Consider the following 24,321-nt stretch of genomic DNA (forward strand, 5'->3'; position numbering starts at 1 on the left):
CCCCAGACCTCACCCTGACCCCCGCCCCCAGCAGCCTCTTCCCTGAGGAGCGTGTGTCCACAGTCGCCCCTTACACAGGCGCATCCATGCCCTGACCACTCAGCCCTCAGTGTGTCAGCAGCGAGAGTGGTCCCCGGGGGAGAGGGTGAGCACACGTGGGCACATTGGCATCCTTCCACACTGGGCCCCACACCACCCTCTAATCGCAGCCTGCGGGGCGGGGCGGGGGATGGGGGGCGGGAGACGCATCTCCCGGTCCCGCCCAGCGCCCCGCAGGGACACACCCCGGGGGAGACGCTACGGGGTCGGGCTGGGCTGGGGCCCGGCAGGGAGCTGGATTCTGCGCGTCCGCAGCCCCGGGGAACCGACATGGCCCATGAGCGTCCCGCCAGCGCCCTGGAGCCCGAGCTCGTCCAGCGGTTGTTGCTCTCCTGCCGGGAGGCCAAGAAGTCCGCCTACTGCCCCTACAGTCACTTCCCCGTGGGGGCCGCGATCCTCACTCGGGACGGGAGGATCTTCTCCGGTAAGGGCCCCCCCCCCCCGTCCCCCTCGATCGCAGCCCCCCGGCGGGAGGTCGCAGGAGGACGGGCGGGAGGCGGCAGAGCAGAGGGCAGCTCTGGCCGCTCGTGGCTGGGCCACCCCGGTAACGCTGGCACACACACCCCGCCCCCGCCCTGCCTGCTGTCCCGGACCGTGGGGATGCAGGTGCTGCTCAGGTGCGGCGACTTTTTAATTCTTAGAGGACTGGGAAGCCAGAGGTGGGTAGGCCATAACTCAAAGTTAGGAGGGACACGGCTGATACTTTGTGAGCCCCCCTCCGCGTGGCCCCCTGCGAAGGCTTCCACAGGTTTCATTAGCAAGTCCTTACCTCTCACTCACTCACCTCCGTGTTAGGCCCATTTTTCAATAAAGAAACTGAGGCCCAGAGAGGTGACACGGGTTGCTCAAGGTCACACGGGGCGCTGGTGGTGGAACCCAGGGCTGGGGTCCCCCAAACCCTGCATTCTTCCGATCACCTACCGGGGCGAGGAAAGAAATTGAGGAACCCACGGCCATCGGCCGGTGACTTGTCCGCGGATTCCGACCTTGCAGAGGATCCTGGAGGAGAGAAGCTGAGAGAAGTTTGGGTGATCAGCAGTGAGTGCTGGCATGGGGAGGGTGGGAACGGGCTGGTGGGAACTGGAGTCAGCACTAATCTGTTCCTAAGCTCCTTTTCTTTGGCTTGTTGGTTTTCTAGAAAAGCTCACTTGAACAAAAGTTCAGACTTGTTTGTGCTAAGCTAAGAAGCATTCTCATTCAAAACAGTGGGGAACTTGGTGAGGAAGTGGCAGGGAAGCCACTTGCCCCTCCCCACCACTGGGAGGGCAGATGAGAATTGGCACAGGGGGACAGATGGGGACACCCAGCCCTGCCGCCCAGAATCCGCCTCTACTTGGCAGTGGCAGCTATTTAAAGAGACAGAGGTTCGCACTGGACATCTAATCGGTGACCTCCAGTAGCCTGAGGCCAGTTGTGAGCCACTCGCCCCCACCTCTGCTCCTCCGTGAGTCCGGCTGGGGATCCTCCCCTTGTATGGTGCCCCTGGGCTGTCCTTGCTGATCATGTTACCTCTTGTCTTGGAGGTTCAGTCCCGTTTCACGAGTCCCCTGGGTCTTAAACCCCTTTCAGCAGGAGAAGGAACCTTGAGTGAGTGCTAGTATGTGGAAGAATAGTGAAGGATGTTATCCATTAACCCTTATAACCCCTCAAGGCAGTTTGATATCACAGGGAAGAAAACTGAGGCTCACAGAAGCTAAGTGCCCAAGATCACAGAGCTGAGATGCGGACCCAGAGTTCCCCTGACTCCAGGTCAGCTACTCCGTAGCTAATCCAAGACTGTGTGTCTTGTGGGAATTCAGGCCTGGCCTGGTGGCTCAGATGACCCTTAAACATTAACCACCCCCACAAACAACATTGCAGCCCACACTCTTCTGGGGTTCCAGGGGCTTGAGTGTTGAATCAGCCGTTGGCTCTTTCCAATTCCTCCTTGCATGGATTCATTCATTCAACAAATATTTGCTGAGCACCATGACGTCCTAGGTAACGTGCCAAGTACCAGGGATATCACAGTGAGAGCATGAATGACGCAGTCTCTGCCCCCAGCAGAGGTCCCTCCTCTTACACAGGTCATGGTTTGAAAGGGAAGCCTCAACCGATGACTGTAGATGTGAATGAATGAGGTGAGCAGGAGTGTGGCCTATTTAAATTGCAAGGAAGAATCTGGTTGTGCAGTGGGGATTTAGGGAGGCCCTCTGGGATGGGGTGAAGGCTCTGGACTTAAGAGTCTCCTGGGTTTGAATCCTGGTGCTGCTGTTTTATCAGCTGTGTGACCCTGGCCATGACCCTTCATCCTAATGTGTCTTACACATCTGTAAACTGAGGATCATGCACCCACCTTTCTGAATGGCTGTGAATAGAATTGGTTTGCCTAAGCCCGACATGGCACCAGGGTCCTTCCTGATGGTTGTTGCCTGTGCTGATCGGCAGTGGAATGTGAGCTCATGCCTATAAAATGAGTAGCACAGTTTCTGCCCACAGGAAGGATGCCATAAATGGTGGGAGCTTCTCTTTCTACTATTAATGGTTTTATTATATTATTACTATGTGGAGGCAGATTGTGGAGGACTTGTGAAGGCCAAGCATTGACATTGAGATTTGATGAGGTAGAAAGGCAGGGAACCAGGAACGTTATTAAAAAGAAGAGTAACATGAAAATCGAATTCAAGGGCAATTGGTCTGACAGGTACTCAGGGAGTTCCAAGACAGAGGAAAGAGTCTCAGGGGGAGGATGTCTGTCTTGTTTGCCGACCCATCTGCAGGGCCGGCACGTTGCCCAGCCTGTAATACGTCCTCAATTAGAGTTTGTTGAACACATGAACGAGTGACTTGGACTAGAACAGTGGCAGGTGGAACAGTGAGGAAAGAAAGACCTGAGAGAAACCGTATGGGACAGGTGGACTGGGCTTGGGGTGAGCAGTACTGGAATGAAGGAAAGGAATGTGGTTCTAGATCTTCAGCCAGGGGAATGAGGAGGCACTCGTCAAGGTGGGGAGCTGAAGGCAGAGCTGGATGGTGCTGAGGACATCGTGGTCAGGGACCAATAGCCACAGTGGATTGATCATCCACTTAGTGATTGATCATTCGCTAAGCACTTGGTATGGAAGATCTCTTGTAATCTCACAGCCCCCACATGAAGGGAGACAATGAGTGTCCCCTGCATTGGTCAGAGCACTTTCAGTTGTAAATGACAGAAACCAATCAGAACCGTAATGGGCAAGGGTAGATCTTAACTCAGGGACAGCGGGATCCAGGAACTCAGATGTCACCATGCCCTTCTTTATCCTTCTGGGTGTGTGTTTCTTTCTCTCATCCTACAGATGGGCTTTCTCCGGGTATCAGGGAACATGAGTGCAGGCAGCCTCTGGTTCACATTCTTAACAGCCTCAAAAGCAGAGAGACAAGAACTCCTCTACTAGCTAAAGATGGAAAAATTCTGGAGAAGGACCCTGATTGGTCCATCTCCAATCACATGCACATCCCTGAGCCAATCACTGTTGTCACGATAGAGTAGTATGATTGGTCCAGCTGAGTCACACACACATTGTTCCCAGGGTGGGGTGGGGAGGGGTCTGTTACCCTAAGAAGGAGTATGGGCAAAAGCCAAACACACACTCTACAAATGAGTTAACTGAGGCCATGCTTTTTCTACTGCCCCTTGCCACAGGGTGCACGTGCAGAGGGGGGCAGGGAGAGTGTGCTGGGAGAGGGGGACGAATGGAAGGCATCTACCAGAATCCCTGGATCTCCTGTAGATGGGAAGGGAGGACAGAGGGTAGTAAGGCAGGGCTGGGGGAGGAGGGGACCTAGAACAGTCAGAGGAAAGCTAACAGGGCATCATGGGGTGAATTAGAGACGATAAGGAGGCAGAGAGGGCGCAGCTGAATTCAGACACTGTGAGTTTGTAGTTTGGTGCGAGACAGGTCTGCCCAGTTCTGTGACTTTCTCCAGCTGCACCAAAGACCAGCCTCTGTGGAGTTTCCCTCCTCGGGGGCAGCTGGTGCCCCATTCAGTTCAAAAGCAAGTCTGACAGCCTCGCTGTCACGGTCTTGTAATAATGATCATATCCCCTTGACCCTGGCCAGGGTCTTGCGTCCCTCGAGGATGGGCCACCAGATGGTGATTCATCCCGACCGTTACCTTCTGTGATTGCTGCTGGAGAGCTGTCGGGGAGAGGAGGAGTCCACCGGGGAAGAAAGAGCTGCAGAGGGAGAGGGAGGCGGGGACACAGAAAAGATAGGGCAGCAGGGGGTTCGGCAGGGGAAGTGGGGTAGCCCAGGGCAGCCAGGGTTTGTGCAATGCCAGATGGGAGGTGGTGGAGGAGAGTCATGGAGACCACTCTTTGCTGGCACCACCTGGATGGTCAAATTTGTCCTTGGGTCGGTGGTCTATCTGCCTCACCCCCTCTCCGTAGAGGGACTTCAGCGTTCTGTATGCTCCCTCACCATTTAGGGGAAAAGCCACTTTACTGGATCAGCTGTAATGAATTCTGGGAGGAACAAACCGCATTTCTAAAAAGACACTTAAAGATGTCCTGGTTAATTGCTGAATCCAGCTTGTCTTGCTTTGACCTTTAAATCTGATCCTTCATTGTCTTCCCCCAGACCAGCCCCTGGCCTCGCGATTCCCTCCCTGGGCTCCCCTTCTCCTCCAGGACCACTCTTCAAGCCACCAACCCCCCTCCCCAAAGCACCTGCAGGTGAGTCCAAGCAGGCAGCTCTAACTGGCTTCCTGTCCTTACAGCCTTCCTTACACCCACCACACCCTGTCCTCCCACCCCCAGGCTCATCCACCAGTCCCCTCCACTGTCACTCAAAAGCAGCTCCTTACAAAGATGAGCTTCACTAAAACCCCTGGACGCTGTAGTTGAGTTCGAATATGATTCATATGTGTCACAGTGTGTTGCGTGTGCAGTGGGTAGGGAGGTAGGAACGCGGAAAAAGTGTAGTTATTTCTTCAAGCACATGACCATGACATTTCTTTGGTTCAGGGATTCTCTTTTTTTTTTTTTTTTTAAAGATTTTATTTATTTATTTGACAGAGAGAGACACAGCGAGAGAGGGAACACAGGCAGGGGGAGTGGGAGAGGGAGAAGCAGGCTTCCCGCGGAGCAGGGAGCCCGATGCGGGGCTCGATCCCAGGACCCTGGGATCATGACCTGAGCCGAAGGCAGACGCTTAACCATCTGAGCCACCCAGGCGCCCCCAGGTTCAGGGATTCTCAAATATGGTCCCAGACCTGTGGCCTCGGCACCTCCTGAGAACTTGCAAGAAATGCGAATTCGTGGGGTCTGACCCAGGCCTACTGAAGTAGAAATTCCAGGGGTAGGGCTCAGAAATCCCTTTAAAGAAGCCGTCCAGAAGATGTTGACGCCCACAGGGTGCGTGAGAAGGACCGCTCTAACTGTACTACAATCCCCCAGGACAGAGTAGGCCCGGTGCTTTCGAGCATCGCTCTTTTCTCTGGGCGGTCAGGCCCCCATCACCTCCTTGTGAACTTCCTTCCTTGCTGACAGCTTGATAACCTCTGACCCTCGCCGTGCCGTAAGCACCAAACCACCTCTAAAACATGTCCTCACTGAAATGCCATAGAGAAAAAGGACAATCCTTTGCACGTGACAGGTCAGGATGTGAGTCCAGGCTCCCTGCCAGCAGCCTCAGCTTTTATCGTCTCTAAAATGGGGTCATAGTAGTCTCTGCCCTACAGAGTTGTTAAAGGGGTCAACGACATAATACAGATGGAGTGGCAGGCAGGTTAAAGAAAAACAATGAAAGAAAAGGATAAAAGAAAGCCGTTAGTAATACCTTACGGTTCTGGATCCCTAACTTGATACCATACCAGCTCGTGCATGTGTGTGGGGGGCGGGGGGCGGGGGGCGGTTTCAGAGCAAGCGAAGGCAACATGGGGAATGGCGTTGGTTTGCCTGGATGGATGACGGCCTGTTTTCTGAGCTGAAGGAAGCAAAACAAAATTTTCTGGACTTTGAGGATCACAGTATGGCTAAGGGCTTTCTTCCTCTTTTTTTCTCTTTTTTAATAAGACTAGGAAATTCCACTTGAACTTGCTAGAGACCTCCAGTGAAGTTATTCCTTTGTATCTCAGAAATCTAGCACCGAAATGGGAAATTCCACTCATTGGATAAAAAGTAACTGAGAGCCTGGCTGGCCTCATTGTTCCAGGCCCCAGGGCGTCCTGCAGCAGAGTCCCTGCCCTCAGGAAGTTACCCTGTGATGGGGGAATGAGACAATAAAGACATTTCTTCAGGAAAGTGTTAAGCGTGGTGATGAAAATTAAAGCAGGATAAATGGGGAGGCAAAAGTTGAGCTAGGGTGACCACGGCAGGCTTCTCTGAGGAGGGAGCATCTGAGCAGAGACAGGAGTAGGGTGAACCATATGCACACAGGGGAAAAGAGTTGCAGGCGGTGGGAACAGCCAGTGCAAAGGCCATATAGCAGGAGCGTGCTTGGCATCCTGGGAGAACAGCTAGAAAGCCAGTGGGCCTGGAGAGCCAAAGGAGATGAAGTCCAAGAGGTAGGCAGGTTGGGACCACTTCAAAGTGTCTGAAGGACAAAATCGGGGCCACTGTCACACCTTGTCTAGAAGGAGTAGGTGCTCAGTCACACAGGCCTACCACCACCAAAACCTTGTTTTCCTTATTTTTTAAAAATTTTATTTAAACTTAATTAACATACAGTGTATTTTTAGTTTCAGCGGTAGAGTTCAGTGATTCATCGGTTGCATAGAACACCCAGAGCTCATTGCATCACGTGCCCTCCTTCATGCCCATCCCCCAGTTACACCATCCCCCACCCGGCACCCCTCCAGCCACCTTCCGTGTGTGCCCTAGATTTAAGAGTCTCTTACGGTTTGTCTCTCTCAGATTTCATCTTATTTTATTCCCACCACCCAAACCTTGACTTTTGTGCACTTGATAACAGCGGCTGGCCACTGCTGAGCACTGGCTCCGTGCAGGGCTGTGTGCTAATCACTCCACGTGCGTGATCTCGACTCACCCTCACCAGAGTCCTCTGAGGGACGTGCTAAGGCTTTCACTTTATAAAGGATGAGACTGAGCCTCGAGGAGGTTTTAGTCTCTTTCCCAAATTCTTAGAGCCAGTAGGGCAAAGGGTCCCAGGGCAGAACAGAAACTTGGGGCTCTTTCTGCAAAGCCCCATCTGAGCAGTGGGCTCTGAGAGTGGGCTCTCTTCTAAAACAATCTCTCTTCCTTAACTGGCCCTTTGAAATTTTTAGACACGGTTAAGGAAGATTTCTCTATATGAGGCCATTCTGAACTTGAAATGCAGACACAGGCAGTTGTCCTGAGGGGGGAGCCTTCTGCAAAACCCAAGATTTATGTGAATCACCTTTAACAGGGAGAGTGCCTCTGAGTCAGGGACGAGGCAGGGCTGGGATGGTTGCCAGACAGGGAACGAAGTGGGGGGAATAAGGCAAGCAAGGATCTTACTCTGGGAGAGGCAGAAGTCAAATGAAGCCAGGCCAGAGTCAGCAAAGGTGGGCAGGGCAGGCAAGGACATGTTTAGAAGAAGTCATTTCAGGCGGGCACCAGGAACTTGGCTGGGGAGACTGGTGGAGAGCAAGAGAGCCGGATTCATTTATTTAACTTTCACTGACCCCGAGAGAGGCCCAGTTACCTGGTTCTAGTGACTCACATGTGAATGCAAACAAATGCTTGGCCAAAGTCAAAAACACTTGGTGTGCAATAAATGTCAACCATTACTTTCAGGGCTGCAACTCCCTGGTCGCTCCTTGTCCCATATCCCAACTGTACTGACTTCTGTGTGGTTGTAAATGATAGGTAGGCATGCAAACTATTTTAGACAAAGGGAGGGCGTATTGGCTCTTAAAATTGTGGGAAGAGATGGTGTGTACCTGGGCCTCAGGGGCAGTGCATGAGGCCAGACTCTTTTTTTTTCTGGCCATCTCTCACCTCATCTCCCATCCATTCTTCTGAGCGTCCATTTCCCCTAATGGTCTCCTCTATAACGAATGGAAACCAGGCCAGCAGCCAGGCCCAACCCCACACTCTCAGTCTCCTAGAGGAACTGAAGTTCCTGCATAGAGAACTCTGACTGGCTCAGTGTAGGTAAGGTACCTGGCTCTGATTGGCCCAGTGAGTTAGGTGCTCAACTCTGATCAGCCCAGTGTGGGTCAGGCACTTATCCTTAGACCAATAAAAAGGTCATGTGAGACAAAATGGCAGCTCCCATTTGAACTGCGTGGGGGGGGGGGGGCTGCGGGTGTTGCCGGCCGTCTGTGACATCCATTTCTCTCCATCTGTTGGACATGAATGCCTATGATCTTGAGAACCATGATGATAATTAACGGATCAAATGATTAACTGAAGCCCTCCTAATGTGTCCATGTAAATAATGCACTGACAGAAAATTCTGTGGGGAAAATACATGAGGAAATAATGACCAAACAATTTCCAAATTTGACTACAGTAGGAACCAAATCCTGCATAATTACATTAAAAAAAAAAAAGCAGTGCCATAGATAAGGAACAGTCTCAGGTGATGAGACAAATAGAAACACAGTGACCCGAACAAGATGGCTGCTTTCTTCTCTCCTCTAACAGACCAGGGATGGGCTGGAGTCCTGGGCGTATGGACTGTCCTGCTCTGCTGTGTTCTACAAGGCTGTTCAGGAGATCAGATTCCTTCTGTCTTGATGTCCTGCCATCTCTAGAGTGGTGTACACATCCACGTGTTCAAAACCAGCACACGTCGGGGGTATAGCTCAGGGGTAGAGCATTTGACTGCAAAACCAGCACGCGTCATCACATCCATGTTCCAGCCCCTGGGAAAGGGAAAGATGAAGTGGGGAGCAAGCAATGGCCCCATAAAAATGTCATCTGGAACTTGCACCCATCACTTCCACTTGTATCTTATTGGTTAAAACTACAAGACTACAGGAAGCTTCCAGGGAGGCTGGGAAATGTCTCTTGCTTGGGTAGTCACATGCCCCACTCAATTCCAGTGGCTTCTGTTCGGACAGTGAACCCTGGGAGCAGTTGGTCTTTGCCACAGGACCGCCTGTGGCCTGTAAGTATCTGTGTACATCCTTCTTTCCACACATAGGACCCACTTTCCACCTTCTTAAGAGAGGCAACCCAAAGTCCCACCCAATCACTGCATCCCGCTCTGAGAGTGGGATATCGGGGCTGTTCAGTCTCCTTCCTGAGGTGCAGATGTGGTCCTGCTGGACTGGTGGGCCGGAGTCTAAAAAGTAATCACCCATTCCCCAGTTCCCACTCACTCCCACAATATTCAGTGTGGAATAGGAGCAGGAAAGAGTAGGAAAGAATAACCATCATCAAATCTCCTGGTAGGAAAAGGGAAGAACAGGGAACACACAGCGGCTGCCAGTCCGTGCAGTTATCCATCCTGCCGGGCAAGAACTGTGAGGACTCCCTGGTACACACTCTGTCTTCCCTTTCTGCTCTGCGGGTAACCCCCTGTCCACTCTCTACAGGCGCCCCAGGCTTTGCCCTCTGGGAGCTTCTTCCTTGACTATCCTAACCTCGGCCACACATCTGAAGTGGCTTTTGGGGAGAATGCCCCTCCTTGGGGGCACATAGCTCTCTCAGCTCATTTCTGACGGTGGGGTTTTGGGGACCCAGGGGTTTCTTTCGGGATTAAACAATCACAGGATTTTACAGACCAGACTTTTGGCTTCTCTGGCTAGCCAATTCTGTGAAAAACTTAGAAACCTTCTGGTTTATTTGCTTTATGTGCTTTGTCATAGTTCTTAAGCCTGACAACTCCCCTCCTTTAGCAACCAGGCTTCCCTGCCTGGCCCATCCCTGCTGCATCATTTCAGTGGTGGCCACCTTGAGGCCCCAGAACAGTAGCCTGAGTGAGAAGGTAATCACCCTTCATCAGATCTTCCCCTGGGGGCTGATTCCCATTGCCAGTTCGAAAATCCTAATGGTAGGTAGCGCAATCTGCTTCCCAGGTTGTTTTGTTTTTGTTTTTGTTTTTTTAAGATTTTATTTATTTATTTGACACACAGAGAGAGAAGGAGAGAGCAAGCCCAAGCAGGGGGAGTGGCAGGCAGGGGAGAAGCAGGCTCCCTGCTGAGCAAGGAGCCCCATGTGGGGCTTGATCCCAGGACCTTGGGATCGTGACCTGAGCTGAAAGCAGACGCTTAACCGACTGAGCCACCCAGGGGCCCCTCTGCTTCCCAGGTTATTGCAGGATGGAGCTTTACCAAATAATCTGCCACAGAGTAACAAGGGCCATCAGCTTTCCACAGGGCCATGTCTGTGTTTTCCCACTGACGTTGCCCAACTGCTAAGCCAAGGCCATGTATTTTATTTTATTACTATTTTTTAAGATTTTATTTATTTATTTGTCAGATAGCAAGAGAGAGAAAGCACAAGCAGGGGGAGCGGTAGGTAAAGGGAGAAGTAGGCAGAGGGAGAAGCAGGCTCCTGCTGAGCAAGGAGCCCGACGCGGGACTCGATCCCATGATCCCAGGACCCTGGGATCATGACCTGAGCTGAAGGCAGACACTTAACTGACTGAGCCACCCAGGCATCCCAAGGCCATGTATTTTCGATGTTTTTTTGTCAAAGCTGCATTTCACTCTCGGTACCAGTTTCTCTATTAGTTAGGTCTAGGTTAAGCTGCTGTAACAAAAATCCCAAAATACAATGACTCCAACATGACAGAATTCTCTTTTATTCTCACATAACAACTCAGAGTAGGCAGTTGTGCCAGGGCGAATAGGCCACTCGACTCTGCTGCATGAGTTCGACCAGGGTCCCAGGTGCTTTCTATCTTGTTGCTTCTCCATCCCCATGACCATAAACTACGCAGCCAGAGCTGCCCCACCTCATCCCAGCCTGCAGAGTGTAAAAGAAAAGGAGCAAAGGGCAATCCATCTCTTTACCAAAAATGTGATCCAGAAGTTTCCCACCTCACTTTGGGCCACATCCCGCTGACCAAAACTTCTGTGCTACAGGGGAATCTAGGAAATAGGGTCTCTAGCTGAGCAGCCATGTAAGCAGTCATATTGGAATAGGGGTCACTTGTATTAAAGGAAGAAGGAGGGTGCCTGGGTGGCTCAGTCGTTAAGCGTCTGCCTTTGGCTCAGGTCATGATCCCAGGGTCCTGGGATCGAGTCCCACATCGGGCTGCCCGCTCGGCGGGAAGCCTGCTTCTCCCTCTCCCACTCCTCCTGCTTGTGTTCCTGCTCTCGCTCTCGCTCTCTCTCTCTCTGTCAAATAAATAAATAAAATCTTTAAAAAAAATAAAAAAATAAAGGAAGAAGGAGAGGGGCACCTGGGTGGCTCAGTCGGTTAAGGGTCTGCCTTCAGGTCATGATCTCCAGGTCCTGAGATTGAGCCCCACGTCGGGCCCCCTGCTCAGCGGGGAGTCTGCTTCTCTTTCGCCCTCTGCCCCTCCCCCCCAATTGCGTGTACTCTCTCTAACAAAAAAAATTTTTTTTAAGGAAGCTCTCTCTAATAAATAAATAAAATCTTTAAAAAGAGAGAGAGAGAGAGAGAGAGAGAAAATAAATCCTGGAGAACAATTGATATCTCTGCCTCAAGGAGAAAGGCAAGCTATGAAGAGTGACGCAGACCATATCCCAACAGGAAGGGGGAATCGCACCTTCTGTGGCGATTACCCCCCTGAAGATGGAGTTGCTTAGCCAATCTGGCTATGCCAGTGTTTTGTGTCCTGGGCACAGACTTTGCCCATTGTCCCCCAGGGACGTTCCTGGGAGGGACACTGAGGAGGACTCCCTGACTGTGGGCTATGCCACCATAGCAGCCCACCTCCCATTGGAGGGCTGGGATTGCCTGAAGGCTTGCACAATCACAGACACCTTTTGCAAAGCTTGGGAGTTCTTGTTTGTTAGTTTGTTGGTTTTGACAGTTGTTTTGCAACACGACTCAGATAGAATTCAGTTGAACTCTGATAGCTGGTAAACACCACCGAAAATTTTGCCCAGGCCCAGTCGTTGAACCTTCTGTCTCTTAGATCCAGGCTGGGGGGCTCTGCCCATCCTCTTAAGCCTCGGCATCTCCCTTGGCCCTTGGCCTTTGCTGGGGAGAGGGGGCTGAGTTCATCTGGTCTGCTCTGCTGCCCCTGCTCCCAGGCTGTGCTTCAAGACAGAGGCATTGGGTGAGTGACAACGGTGGGAGTTTTGGGAAGGGCCACAGCAGCAGTGGGTCATGGAGTCTCCCAGTGCTTCCTGGCAAATTGCCCTCTCTGAGTGACAGGGTCCTCCCTGTGCTGGAATGGGGCAAGCCTCTTCCTCAACACCTGCCACGGGATGTGATTCTGCTGGAAATACCACTGGATTCTCCTCTCTTCTCAGGGTGCAACGTAGAGAACATCTGCTACCCTCTGGGCGTCTGTGCGGAGCGGACCGCGATCCAGAAGGCCATCTCAGAAGGACACAGAGAGTTCAGGGCAATTGCTATCTCCAGGTAAGGGGTGGGGAAGGCAGCTTGCAGCTGTATTCAGCCATCTGTTCAGCCAACACTCACCACATGTGTTATTCATCTGTTCATTCACCTAACACATTTATTCTGTACTTCCTGTGTGCCAGGCACTGTCGGGCTTGGCTGAGTGCTGAGGAAAAGAGACAAATCAGAAATGGACTTGACCCTCACTGAGCCCACAGAGCAGGTCAACAACCAAGGCACCTCTAACTCAAGGGCAGGTGTGATTTTGGTTCTAACAACAGCACAAACTACGACAGGATGCCCATAAGATACAACGGAAAGGCAGCATAGGCACCTAAAGCTGGGGGCACCTAAAAATCACCTGGCATAGACTCCCTGGGCACTACCCCATTTTACAGATGAAGAAACTGAGGCCCAGGAAGGTTGAACAACTTCCCTGGGAATTCATGGCAAAGCTTACCAACCTAGATCTCTGGAGTCTCACTCTGGGCTCATTCTACGACACCATGCTGTGCCAGGAAATCAAACACCCTTCCCCACTCTCATTGAGCTGCCTCGGGATTCCTCACTGTGAGAGGTGACTACTACACTTGGCATCGCCCACCTCTTAAGTGCCAAGAAGCCGGCTATAAAGACAAGCTGGTGGGGTGACAACCAGGTAAACCTGGGTTACGGTTCACACTAATCAGATTCCAGGCTGGGTCCTGGCTGAACAAAAGCATCAACTCTCTCTGCCTGCCCCAACATAAATATCCAAGTTCCCACATGTGGAACCTCACAGGACGCTCACTGAGTTCCTGTTGGCCCTGGACCCAGGCTCAGTGGCGTCGGGATTTGAGCATGTGAACGGGCTCTTTTACTAATTTGGACCCTGTTACGCGTCCGATTTAATGGTGAATTGCTCTTGTGTGTACCTTTGCATTGTCTGAGAGAGAGTTCTCTTTTATTATTTTTAAAGATTTTATTATTTATTTATTTATTTATTTGAGAGATAGAGAGAGTGTGAGTTGGGGGAGGGACAGAGGAAGAGGGAGAGAGAATCTCAAGCAGACTTCCTGCTGAGCATGAAGCCCCATGCAGGGCTCGATCTCACGACCCTGAGATCATGACCTGAGCCAAAATCAAGTTTCCAGGATGCCTAACCCACGAAGACCCTCAGGCACCCCTGAGAGAGAGTTTTCTTAGCAGATTAATGGTGCAGGGAGAATGCCACGGGAAATGTTTTCATCTACCCAGCGAGCCACTGCATGGCTGACAAAGCATTGCTCTTTCAGGACCTCCGGGTGCCTGGGTTACGGATGGGGAGCGCACTGCCTCTCCCTCATGGTGGTGCTGCAGGGCCTTGCGGGCAGAAATACAGGTAGCAGTAATTCAGGGACCTGACCTAGCACAACGCCCTGCGGGGGCTGGGTGATAGAAGCATTTCTTTAAAGATCCTAAACTTTGCCTCAGTCTGGTCCCAAAGTGGACCAGGTTATTGAGGGCTATTTTCCTGAGCGACTGGAGCCAAGGGGCGCTGACGGAGAAGGGCCCAGCTTCCCAGAGCCCTCCCTTGTCACCAGGGTCTGTCCTGGCTCCCCTTCGGCTTCGGGAGGAATAAATGAGGCCATGCTGAGAACATTTTGTGCAGATGAGCAGAGCCCAGGATGTGGATTACACTTAATTTAAAAGTGGGGCAGGGGGAAATAATTCAAATACAAAGCTGATCCAAGAAAATAATATTCTGGGTGAAAAAGAGGCCAAAGTCAACAAAAAGATAATGGCATGGTAGCTTTGCTCTGTTTAGAATGTTCTAAATGAAAGGCTTTTTCTCCTGGTCATTATCTGCTTTTAAGAAGAACTGGGTATTGCTAGCGATGATTAGCAAATGTCCTTATTTACATAAAACCTGCATTTTTCTAGCAGCCGACTGCTCTGCTCCAGGGGTCCAGCCTGCACCAGAGTCCCTGGCTAGCAAGACAGCCATTACTGCACTAATGACTTGTTAAATTAGGAGGTGGGTTTACAGGAGGAGTGAAAAGTGCCAGCTCCCTTGTTAACACTGATGGGTGGGAACAGTTTCAGAGAGCCCCTTCGAGATCTCCAGGATGCAGAGTGTGGAGCCCAGGATGGGGTTTTGCTAATGGGGAGCTAAGCTTGTCCTGGGTGGGGGGGGCAGTGTAGGCATCAAAGGCGATCGGTTTCCAGCCCATTGGTCCGATGAGGATGGTCCCAGCGTGTGAGCAGAATCAGCTCAGAGCACAGAGCACAGAAACTATCGGTCCCAGCACAAGGCAGGAGAGGTAGATGTCCTGCTGCACCCAGCGTGTTCTGGGATGCGTCTTCTCCGAAGCTTTTGATTCTTACTCTCGGTGGGAAGGTTGAGTAATGGTTAAAAACCCTGGCTCCAGGGTTAGTGAGGCCTGGTTTCAAATCCTGCGCCGCCATTGCCCGAGGATCTGAGCTCGGCTTTTCGTCCATAGCTCGGAGGAGAGTAACACCTACCCTCTGGGCTGTTGTGAGGATGCAGGAAGTGATTTCTATACAGGTCATGGCTCAGAGTATGCGACAAATTAAAACTATTGTTTTCACCTTATCCCTATTACTTTTGCAAATTGCAAAACTACCAAAGGCAGAGTCCACAGATCCTGGGTTCAGATCCTGGTCCTGTCACTTAGTAGCTCTGTGACCTTGGGCAGGTCATGTCATCTTTCACAACCTATGACATGAGGATGATAAGAGCCCCTACCTTATGGGGTTGTTAGGGGATTAAATGAGTTCATGCCCCTAAGGTCCTTAGCGCGGTGCCTGGCACAGAGAAGTGCAATGTACGGGTAAACCAGCACTGTCATCAGGCTATGCGGCCTGGAAGGGATTTCTTGTGACTTTTGAAGCCTGAGCCAAATCCAGCTTCCCGGTGGAATGCATGTTCACCCCACCCCCTTGAAGACCCTAATGCAGGTCACCTTGTCCAGGGAACTGTCCTTTGGACAGTTGGCCATGCATATCACAAGATTGAGAGAGGAAGTGGCGAGCTTGGCAGGGGCCAGATATACAGGGCCTTATAGGTCATGGAAGGGAGGTTGAATTTCACTCAGAGCACCTCTACCATGGTCCTTGTTTTTTTTTTTTTTTTTTGGTAAAGATTTATTTATTTATTTATTTGGGGGGGTGAGGCGGAGGGAGAGGGAGAAGGAGAGGGGGAGAATCTGAAGCAGACTACCCAATGAGTGTGGAATCCGACATGGGGCTCGATCCCTGAGCCCAAATCAGGAGTCAGACACTTAACCGACTGAACCACTTAGGTGCCCCCAACCCTCTTCCATGGTCTTAACCACAGCCTGCCTGTATTGGAGCATTAACATGCAGACTTCATCTCCCCTTCCAGACAGTAGATCCCTGAAGGCAGAGATTCTCTGATTGGTCTTTGTTGCTCCTTTCCCATGCCTGCCTGGCATGGGTCAACATGTGTAGAAAAAGGTAAAAAATAACACAGAATCCAGCCTCCAAAGAGCTTATGAAAGGCTCTGGCTACAACACCTGTCACCTGGTAATCATACGGGTTAATTTGGCTCAGTGTGCATCCTAGGGCACAGGTCCCCACCCTCTCACGTCCCTGTGGGCTTTTGTTCTGAAGCTGGGAGCATGCTCAGAAAGGACCCACCTTTCCATGGAGCAGAACCTTTCTTTGGAACCCCACATATAAAAGGGAGTTATGAGGATTCAATAAAATAACACACCATCACTGTCTCTCCCCTCAGCAGCTTTATGCAATTCATACCATCTGAGTCTATCTCCACTTGATGCATCGTTGGTTGGTTGGTTGGTTGGTTGGTTGGTTGGTTGGTTGGTTGATTATCTGGCTCCTCTCACTAGTCAAAAACTCCTGAGTGCAATGAGTTTTGTCTGTTTTGCTCATTGCTGTATCCCCAGCACCAACAGTGCCTGGCATAATGCACCAATAAATATTTGTCAATGAAAATGAGATAATTCATTTAAGTGCTTTGCAGGATGCCTGGAACCTTCCAGGCACATATTGAATAATATGATAATCATTGCCAACATATATATGATAAGTTAATTTTAAATTATTATGTATAAGTTATATGCAATAAATCTATATATGATGAGGTATTAAAATCAAGACCGGGCTGGTTTGTGTGAAGGAACAAGTGCCCAGTAGTATATAGGCAGTAGTGATATGTGTCTAACACTCTAAAGTTTACAAAGCCCTTTGCACACTTTACCTCATTTTATCGTCTAACATTCCTGCAAAGTCGGTGACATGATTCCCTACATTTTACAGGCAAAGAAGTACGCATTGGATGGGTTAAAGTGACTTGGTTAAAGTCACACATGCTTAGCAAAACGAGGAGCTGACCAAAAACCAGAGTTGAAGTCCTGTGTTCTTGCAGAGATCTCCCAGAGCTGTGGGTCTAGAAGAGCAAGGACGACGGTGGCAGTGGGCATAACTGCTGGTGCTCCAGCAGGCTTGGTGGTTCCTACTGTTGGTTTTTTTTAAAGATTTTATTTATTTATTTGACAGAGAGAGACACAGCGAGAGAGGAAACACAAGCAGGGGGAGTGTGAGAGGGAGAAGCAGGCTTCCCACGGAGCAGGGAGCTGGATGCGGGGCTCGATCCCAGGACCCTGGGATCATGACCTGAGCCGAAGGCATACGCTTAATGACTGAGGCACCCAGGCGCCCCCCGGTGGTTCCTACTGTTAAATTCACCTTCTTTGAGCACCATCCCCTCATCCTGCTCAAAGCTGGAGGACTGCCTGTGGGTGCCTCCATTCTGAGAGGCAAACCCTTGGCTGTAAGCATCTCTTCTCTAGACTTCTCAGATGCAAGGAGCCCGTTTTTCTCTTTGACTCACAGGTCTTATTTTTTCATGCCACAGGGCCTTTGCACATACTATTTCCCTTGCCTGCAGCACAGAAAAAACACGGGGCTTCAGTCTGGCACCTCTGTTAGTGACTTCATTTCACTGAAGCTGTTTTCTTGCAGATAAAATGGTCATTCTGACACTCAGGTTGCACTGAGAATTCAAAGAAATAATGGATATCGTGTGCCTGGTACAGATCTTGGCACACAGTAGCTGCTCACTAATGGTGACTTAGGAACTCTACGCGTCCTCCAAGGACAGGACCAAATGCCATCTCCTCCACAAAATACTCTCTTTTGTTCCTCAGTCAGGGATTGTCTCCTCATACTGTACTTTCTAATCGCATTTTGTTTAAAATGATAACTCATCTAGTTGTCTACTTGTCCACTGGGCTGAGCAAACTCCTGAAGGCCAGAGACATATTGCTCTTAACGTATGTATCCCCGGAATGTGGGTGACAGTAAGTGCTCCCTAAACATTTCCCGAACACACTGATGAAAACGACACGCCTCCCCGTGGCCTTGCCCCTTGGAAGTGTGGAGAGCCACCTTGGGTTTCTTCTGAGCCTCTGTGACACCATGTGTCTGTGAATCGGAAACTGCCTGGTGGGGTTTGACTTCATTTGGAACTGGGCAGGGACTCAGGGCCTGAATCTCAGCAACTGTCCTCATGCCCCAGGAGAGACTGATCATGTCCGATGTTCTGTCTCCACAGTGACCTGCAAGATGACTTTATCTCACCCTGCGGAGCCTGCAGGCAAGTCATGAGAGAGGTAAGTACCTTGCCTTTCTGGAAAAGGTAAACCAGGTGCCTCCCTGCCATCCCAGGCCATGGGAGCAAACCCAGGCTGCCAGCCAGGACACATAGCTACTGTCCTGCGTGCCCCATTGGCTGACATCTAAGCCTGCCCAAGCTTGCATGAATCACTAGAAATTATTCTTTCATACGACAGCTACTGGAGTGAGTGTCTACTGTGTGCTGAGCACTGAGCTAGCTCTGGGGAGACAGCAGTGAACAGACAAGCCAGGCCTTGTTCTCATAGTTCACAGTCTAGTACAAGAGACAGACAACAAACAAGGAGCAAAATAGAGTTTTGGGGAGTGCTGAGGGCTATGGAGAAAAGAGTGCAGAAAAAGGAGTCAGAGGTCAGCAAACTTTGGTCTAGGGCAAATCCAGCTGCACCCCCTTACTTTTGTAAATAAAGCTTTATTGGCACACAGCCATGCCCATTCTTTCACATTTTGTCTATAGCCGCTTTGGCCCTAGGACAGCAGCACTGAACAGTTATAACGAAGCCCTGTGGCCTGAAGAGCCGAAAATAGTTCCTACCTGGCCCTTTACAGAAAAACAGTTTACCAACCACTGCTTTAGGTGGTCAGGAAGAGCCTGGCTTTGAGGATGACATTGGAGCAGAGATATAAATAATAAAAAATGAGGCAGACAAAGGTCTAGAGGAGATTTCCAGGCAAAGGGACCGGCATGTTTAATGCCCATACCCTTGGTGAGTTTGATTAAGTCGTAAGAGGGCCAAAGAGGCTAGAACACAGTGACTAAGGGGGAGAAATGACAGGACAGGGCCTTATAGGCCGTGGGACAGAGGGTACATTGTGTTCCAAGAACAAAGCGAGCTGAATTGTACCCTTAAAAATGGTGAAAAGCGGCTTCAATGAGTTCTTAATCTGGACTCGGTGGTAAGTGTTTTGTGCATGTATGTACATTTTGGGGAGGGGAGTGTCAGCTTTCACAGACTAAGAGGTCTGTGTCCTCCAGAGTCCCCAAAAGGTTAAAGCCACCAGCCTGGAGAGTCCCACAGGCCCTTGAGCTTCAATATGACATCATCAGCTCTTCTAAATACGGTATCTCATTTCATCTCCACCCCAGCCTACCAGGGAAGTGGGGGGTCGTTACCCCCACTTCCCAGAGAAGTAAAATGAACTGCCGAAGGACAAGCAGCCAGATAGTGGCGAGCTGGGGTTCATGGTCAGTTCAGGCTGACTGCTCCTCATGGCCGCTTCCCTGCCTTTATGGGTCTAGAAATGAGACCGAGTCTCTTCAGCCCTAGAGGAGATATAATGGTGCTTTGCAGAATAGGAGCGGCTGGTTTCCTGGAGGCTTCTGCTTTTGGCATTGTTTACATCCGGGGGAGCGGGGGAGTCCTTTCCTTTGCTTTTGTGCCCTGGGGTTTCAAAGCATCTGCGGAACATGCAGACAGCTCCATTGTTTTTCTGCTTCTTGCCAGGCCTGCAAACGAGACACAGTTATAGCAGAACGCGGTTCCCCAGTTAGATGCACATGCCACCATAAAGGCACTGAATTCACAGTATGGGCTCATCTCGAGTTAGAGGGGCAGAAATGGCTGCCCAGCACCTTGTCATGTCCAAGGCCAAGTGAGGAAACCACATCAGGGTGCCAACTCCCTGGCTCCGGAGGCCTCAGCTTGGGCCAATTGCTCATTGCTGTTTTCCCCAAAGAGATCAGATATTGGCAAATGAGAGAAGGTGAATGAAAAAGCTGAAGGAGGGAGAGGCAAAACTGGAACCAAAAGGCAAATAACGAGACATGAAGCTTGGGGGCTGGGGACGTGGCACTCAGACTCACCACCACTCAGATTTCATCCATATCCTCAGGCAGAGTCTGCCAAGCAGAAAAATCTCCTTCCTTAAAGCATTAATTTAAAAAAACCAAAAAACAAAAAAAAATCCAGAGGCTGATCGTGCCCGGTAATAATGTGGTGATTCAGACAGAAGCGTGGAAGGCCAGCAGCTGCAAACCTGAGCGGTCAGCACCAGTCAGTCAGAACGGCTTCCATTAACTGAGCACCTGCTATGTGCCAGGCACTGCGTACAGGTGCCTTCTGTCCATCACAACACATGGCGGGGCAGAACCCGGGTTTGCTGACTCCAGCTCTGGGGCTCTGCATCACGCACAGCTGTCTTGCTGCCTGGTACACTCTTCTAAAGTCATTTCACACTTCAAGACACTGAGCCCCAGAGAGTCGAATCATTTGCCCAAGATCAAACACCAAGCAAGTTTTAGCTCCTGAGAGTGGAAGAGAAAAACAGGGAGACAGATTTGGGCTAAAATTTCTTTTTTGCTGGCTTTGCCCTCTTAAGCCTAAAATGGGGGTAATGATAGCATGTATCTCAAAGGGCAGGGAATAAAATCATGCATGGGCAATACGTGGTGTGTAGTGAGGCGGGCGTGCACTTGCTCGTGCTTGGGAAGAGTGGAGGAGGTACTGGAAGGAAGCAGCGTTTTAGTTGTTTTTGTCACAGTAGGAGGAGGTCTGGCCCTGGGGGTTAGACACTGTTCCTATAAAGCCCCGGGTGAGTCTCATCACAGAAGAGAGCGCTTACTGCCCTTTCACAAAGTGCTGAGCACTGTGCTAATTGCTCGACGGGCGTTCTTGTATTGGCTCTGTCCGCAAGCTCGCTGGGCCAGGTATGGTTATTGCCATCCCCACTTCACAGATGAGCAAACTGAGGCACGGAGAGGACCATTAGACAGAGCCAGACTCAAATCCAGGTCATTCCTAACTCCTCTGTCACACTGCCTCCCTCACACTGGCTTTGCTTCTCTTCTAGTTTGGCACCAACTGGTCTGTCTACATGACCAAGCCGGATGGCACGTATGTTGTCAGGACAGTCCTGGAGCTGCTTCCTGCCCCCTTCGGATCCTTAGGCTGGCATAAGATCCAGTGAAGGTCGGAAAAGGCCCACTGCATGGAAGAGCCTGAGTTTCCACGTGTGCTTAAGGGGACAGCTGCCCGGAGAACTTCACGAAGATGTTCTCACAGACCTGGGGACATCTGCCAAACGGGCAGGGCTGGCAGAGATGGCTTTTCCAAATTACACTCGAGCACGGCGATCTTCACTGAAGTGATAAAGGGTTTCATTCCGTCCTGGGCCATCATCCCTCCTGGCAGCCCACCTTGTCCTTCCCGGGACAGGAGCACCCATCCCTTCCTTTCCTTCCTGCAGGCCCTCCATAAAATTCCAGCCAAGTCTGGACCGCTTCCCCATCAGCCTTCCCAAGGTTCTATCCTGTTCTGAGCAACTTTTCTAATTATAGACATCACAGAACACCCGGATTTGGGAGTGTTCATTTTGCTCTGTCTCTATTATTGTTCACAACTCTAAGAATGACGGGGTGATTTGTCTTTATAGAAAGACCTGGACACTTTCTGCTAGGAGAAAGTGGAACTGCGTACCCTTTGGTATGGAGAACTGAGTTTTTAGGTGTCTTGCTCCTGCGGATGGGAGGCCCCTCTGGGTGGGGCCAAACTGCCAATGGCCATTTCTGGAGTTTGTTTTGGGCTCAGGGTAGACCTGAGCACCGGACGCTGTCCACCTCTCCACAGTTGTATCTGAGAGATTCCCAAGTATAAAGAAAGGGGAAAGGCAGGAGTTTGTCTAGACAGGGTAAAAATGTATCTCTGAAGACCGACCGTGTGCTGAGTACTTTCGCGTGGATTCTTTTTATTTAAAGTGCCCAGCAGCTCAGTGAAGTGGGTATCTCCCCCTTCTTACAGATGAGGGCACTGGACTTCAGAGAGGTTGAGTGACTTGCTCTAGGACTGTGGCAAAGCTCAGACCCGAACCCAGGTCTCAGAACTCCCACTGTGGTCTAGAAACTGCATGATTTTTGCCATGAGCTGTGCTAAGGTGTGTAACACATATGAAGCCTTACATGAATCCTCACTCATCAAGCTCGAAGTACATTGTCCTCATTTTACCAATGAGCAAATCGAAGCTCAGAGAGGTAAAGTCACTTGCCCAAGGTCACACAGCTAAGATGCAGCAGAGCTGGAATTGGAATCAGGTCTGTTTGATTCCAAATGGTTTTTTGTTTTTGTTTTTTTTTTTTCCCATTCTCCTGTAGCTGATGTTTGGCTGCCTTTATATCTTTTACATGGCAAATACTGCAAAGTGAAAGATGTATAAGAAATAGTCTCTGCCCTTGAGGAACTAACTCACAGTCTGACAAGAAGAGAGGTGTAAACAGGTCAAGTGCACAGAAATACACACTGTGATCCAGGCAAGTACGAAGTGCAAGGTGGGCACAGTGGAGGTGCCATGCTGCCTTCTAGGGTGTGAGGAGAGTCAGGAAGGGGACAGTCTCATTGATGCATTGGTTATCAAACATGGTCCATCTGTCTGTCTGTCTTTCTGCCTCTCTCTCTCTCACACACACACACACACACACACACACACAATTAGGAAGGTGAGGACTGAATAAGGGAAGGAGCCAGGCTGGCCCTCTAAAAGGAGCCGATGGCTTTGGGTGTCCTCCCTGGAAGTTGGCCTTGGGACCAGCCTCACTGGTTGGGGTAAAAAGAGAGCATAGATTTCCTCTTTCCTAGGCAAGCAAGTTGCTGGGGACACAGGAAGTGGACAGGTAAGTCACCCCTTCCCTGTGAGTCCTTTCTACTCAGATCCAGAGCACACGTAGCTGTTGCTGTCTGGCTTTTCCACAATACACCCAGACCTCCCTGCCGCCATCTTGGGAGGCAGGAAGGAAGGTGGTCCCAAGCATTGCTGCACAGCACAAAAGTCGACTCTGCCTTTCTTTAGAAATGGTCGATGGGGTTCTCAATGAAGTGGGATGGGGAAAGAAAAAGCTTGAAAGAAAATGCACCAAGATGTTAATTAACATCACTTAAAATTCTGGTCGATGGGAATCTCAATTCGTATTTGTTTTCTTTGTATGTATCTGAATTTTCTAAATTTCCAAAACGTTTTTAAAAACTTAACAAGAAAAAAAATGAGAGAGCACAATGGGTTTCAACCTTCAGACAGCCTCCTAACTGTGTGGCTTTGGGCAAGTTGTTTGATTACTCTGAGACTCAATTTCCTCATCTACAAGACAAGGAGATGATAGTGTCCACCCCATAGAATTGTTGTGCAGATTGAATGAAATCATGAGCCCAGTGGTGGACCCTCAGTAAGCTCTTTTGATAAAATCAGTCATTACTTTTATTAAAGGTGACAAATGTTGGGCCTTGGAGGATGTGATTTGATTTTTACCAACAAGCCCATCTATCCATTCCTTTAACAGTTATTGATCTGATGCCTACTGTGTTCTAGGCTGGGGCCAGACCCTGAGAACACAGCAGTGAATAAGACAGGTAAAATTCCTGCCCACACAGAGCCCTCAGTCTACCCGTGGGAAAATGAGATCTGAAGATTATAGTACTTCATGACAAGTGTCACCGAGGGGAAGACAGCGCTCTGGGAGGAAAGTGGCAGGAGTGGAGCTTGCCTGAATGGGAAGGCTACGCTGAGGAGGGGTGTTGCAGCTAGACCCCGAGAAGGGTCATCGCACTAGGGAACAGAGCTCGGGGAGGGGCAAAGAATGAGGACTACCTGAGGCACCAAGCCCAGTGTCCTTATGCTTTGTGGAAACAGACTGGGGAAGGCAATCCTCAAAGATCCCAGAATTATTTGAACAATGTCCGCTTGCAAGAACAGTACTCATTTGGCTAGAGAGAGGAAGGCATGTTTGTTTAAAATAAAACAAAAAATGTTTTAATTCTGTGTCCCCTGTTCTGAGGGCCTATAATTTCAGAGTAGCACGTGCTGTGTTGTTCAGAGCTGTCTGTTTTTTAGGGCTCTAAAGCAGAGTCCCAGATTCCCAAGGAAAAAAATAGAAGCATGTATGTTTCTGCTGCTCTTGCCAGCCACTGCTAATTTCTTAGGTAAAATAGAAGATTTCAGGATTTCCTTTTAGCAGGGAGGAAAGCACAACTATAATTGGCAGGCACTAGGGGTACTTTGGGTGCCTATGTTAGAAATGAGGCTAGAAAGTGCTGTTGAGGAATAAATAATGGAATGGCCCAGTCTCTTGAACATGCTTAATATTTTGTCTATGATCACGGGCACAGAAACAAGCATGGAAGGAACATCCAATCTGCTA

At 50.2% G+C, this 24,321-nt stretch overlaps 1 protein-coding gene across 1 annotated transcript; it reads left to right on the forward strand.

Moving 5' to 3' along the window:
* The first annotated feature begins 295 nt into the window (after positions 1 to 295).
* Positions 296 to 23,993, forward strand: CDA (cytidine deaminase). The gene is made up of 4 exons (XM_027568968.2): positions 296 to 523; positions 12,448 to 12,559; positions 18,121 to 18,178; positions 20,991 to 23,993. Exons 1-4 carry the CDS (start codon positions 370 to 372, stop codon positions 21,105 to 21,107), a joined length of 441 nt encoding a protein of 146 aa, XP_027424769.1. The 5' UTR covers positions 296 to 369; the 3' UTR covers positions 21,108 to 23,993.
* The last annotated feature ends 328 nt before the right edge of the window (positions 23,994 to 24,321 follow it).

Source organism: Zalophus californianus, chromosome 4 (genome assembly GCF_009762305.2).
Source record: "Zalophus californianus isolate mZalCal1 chromosome 4, mZalCal1.pri.v2, whole genome shotgun sequence".
Lineage (NCBI taxonomy): Eukaryota > Metazoa > Chordata > Mammalia > Carnivora > Otariidae > Zalophus > Zalophus californianus.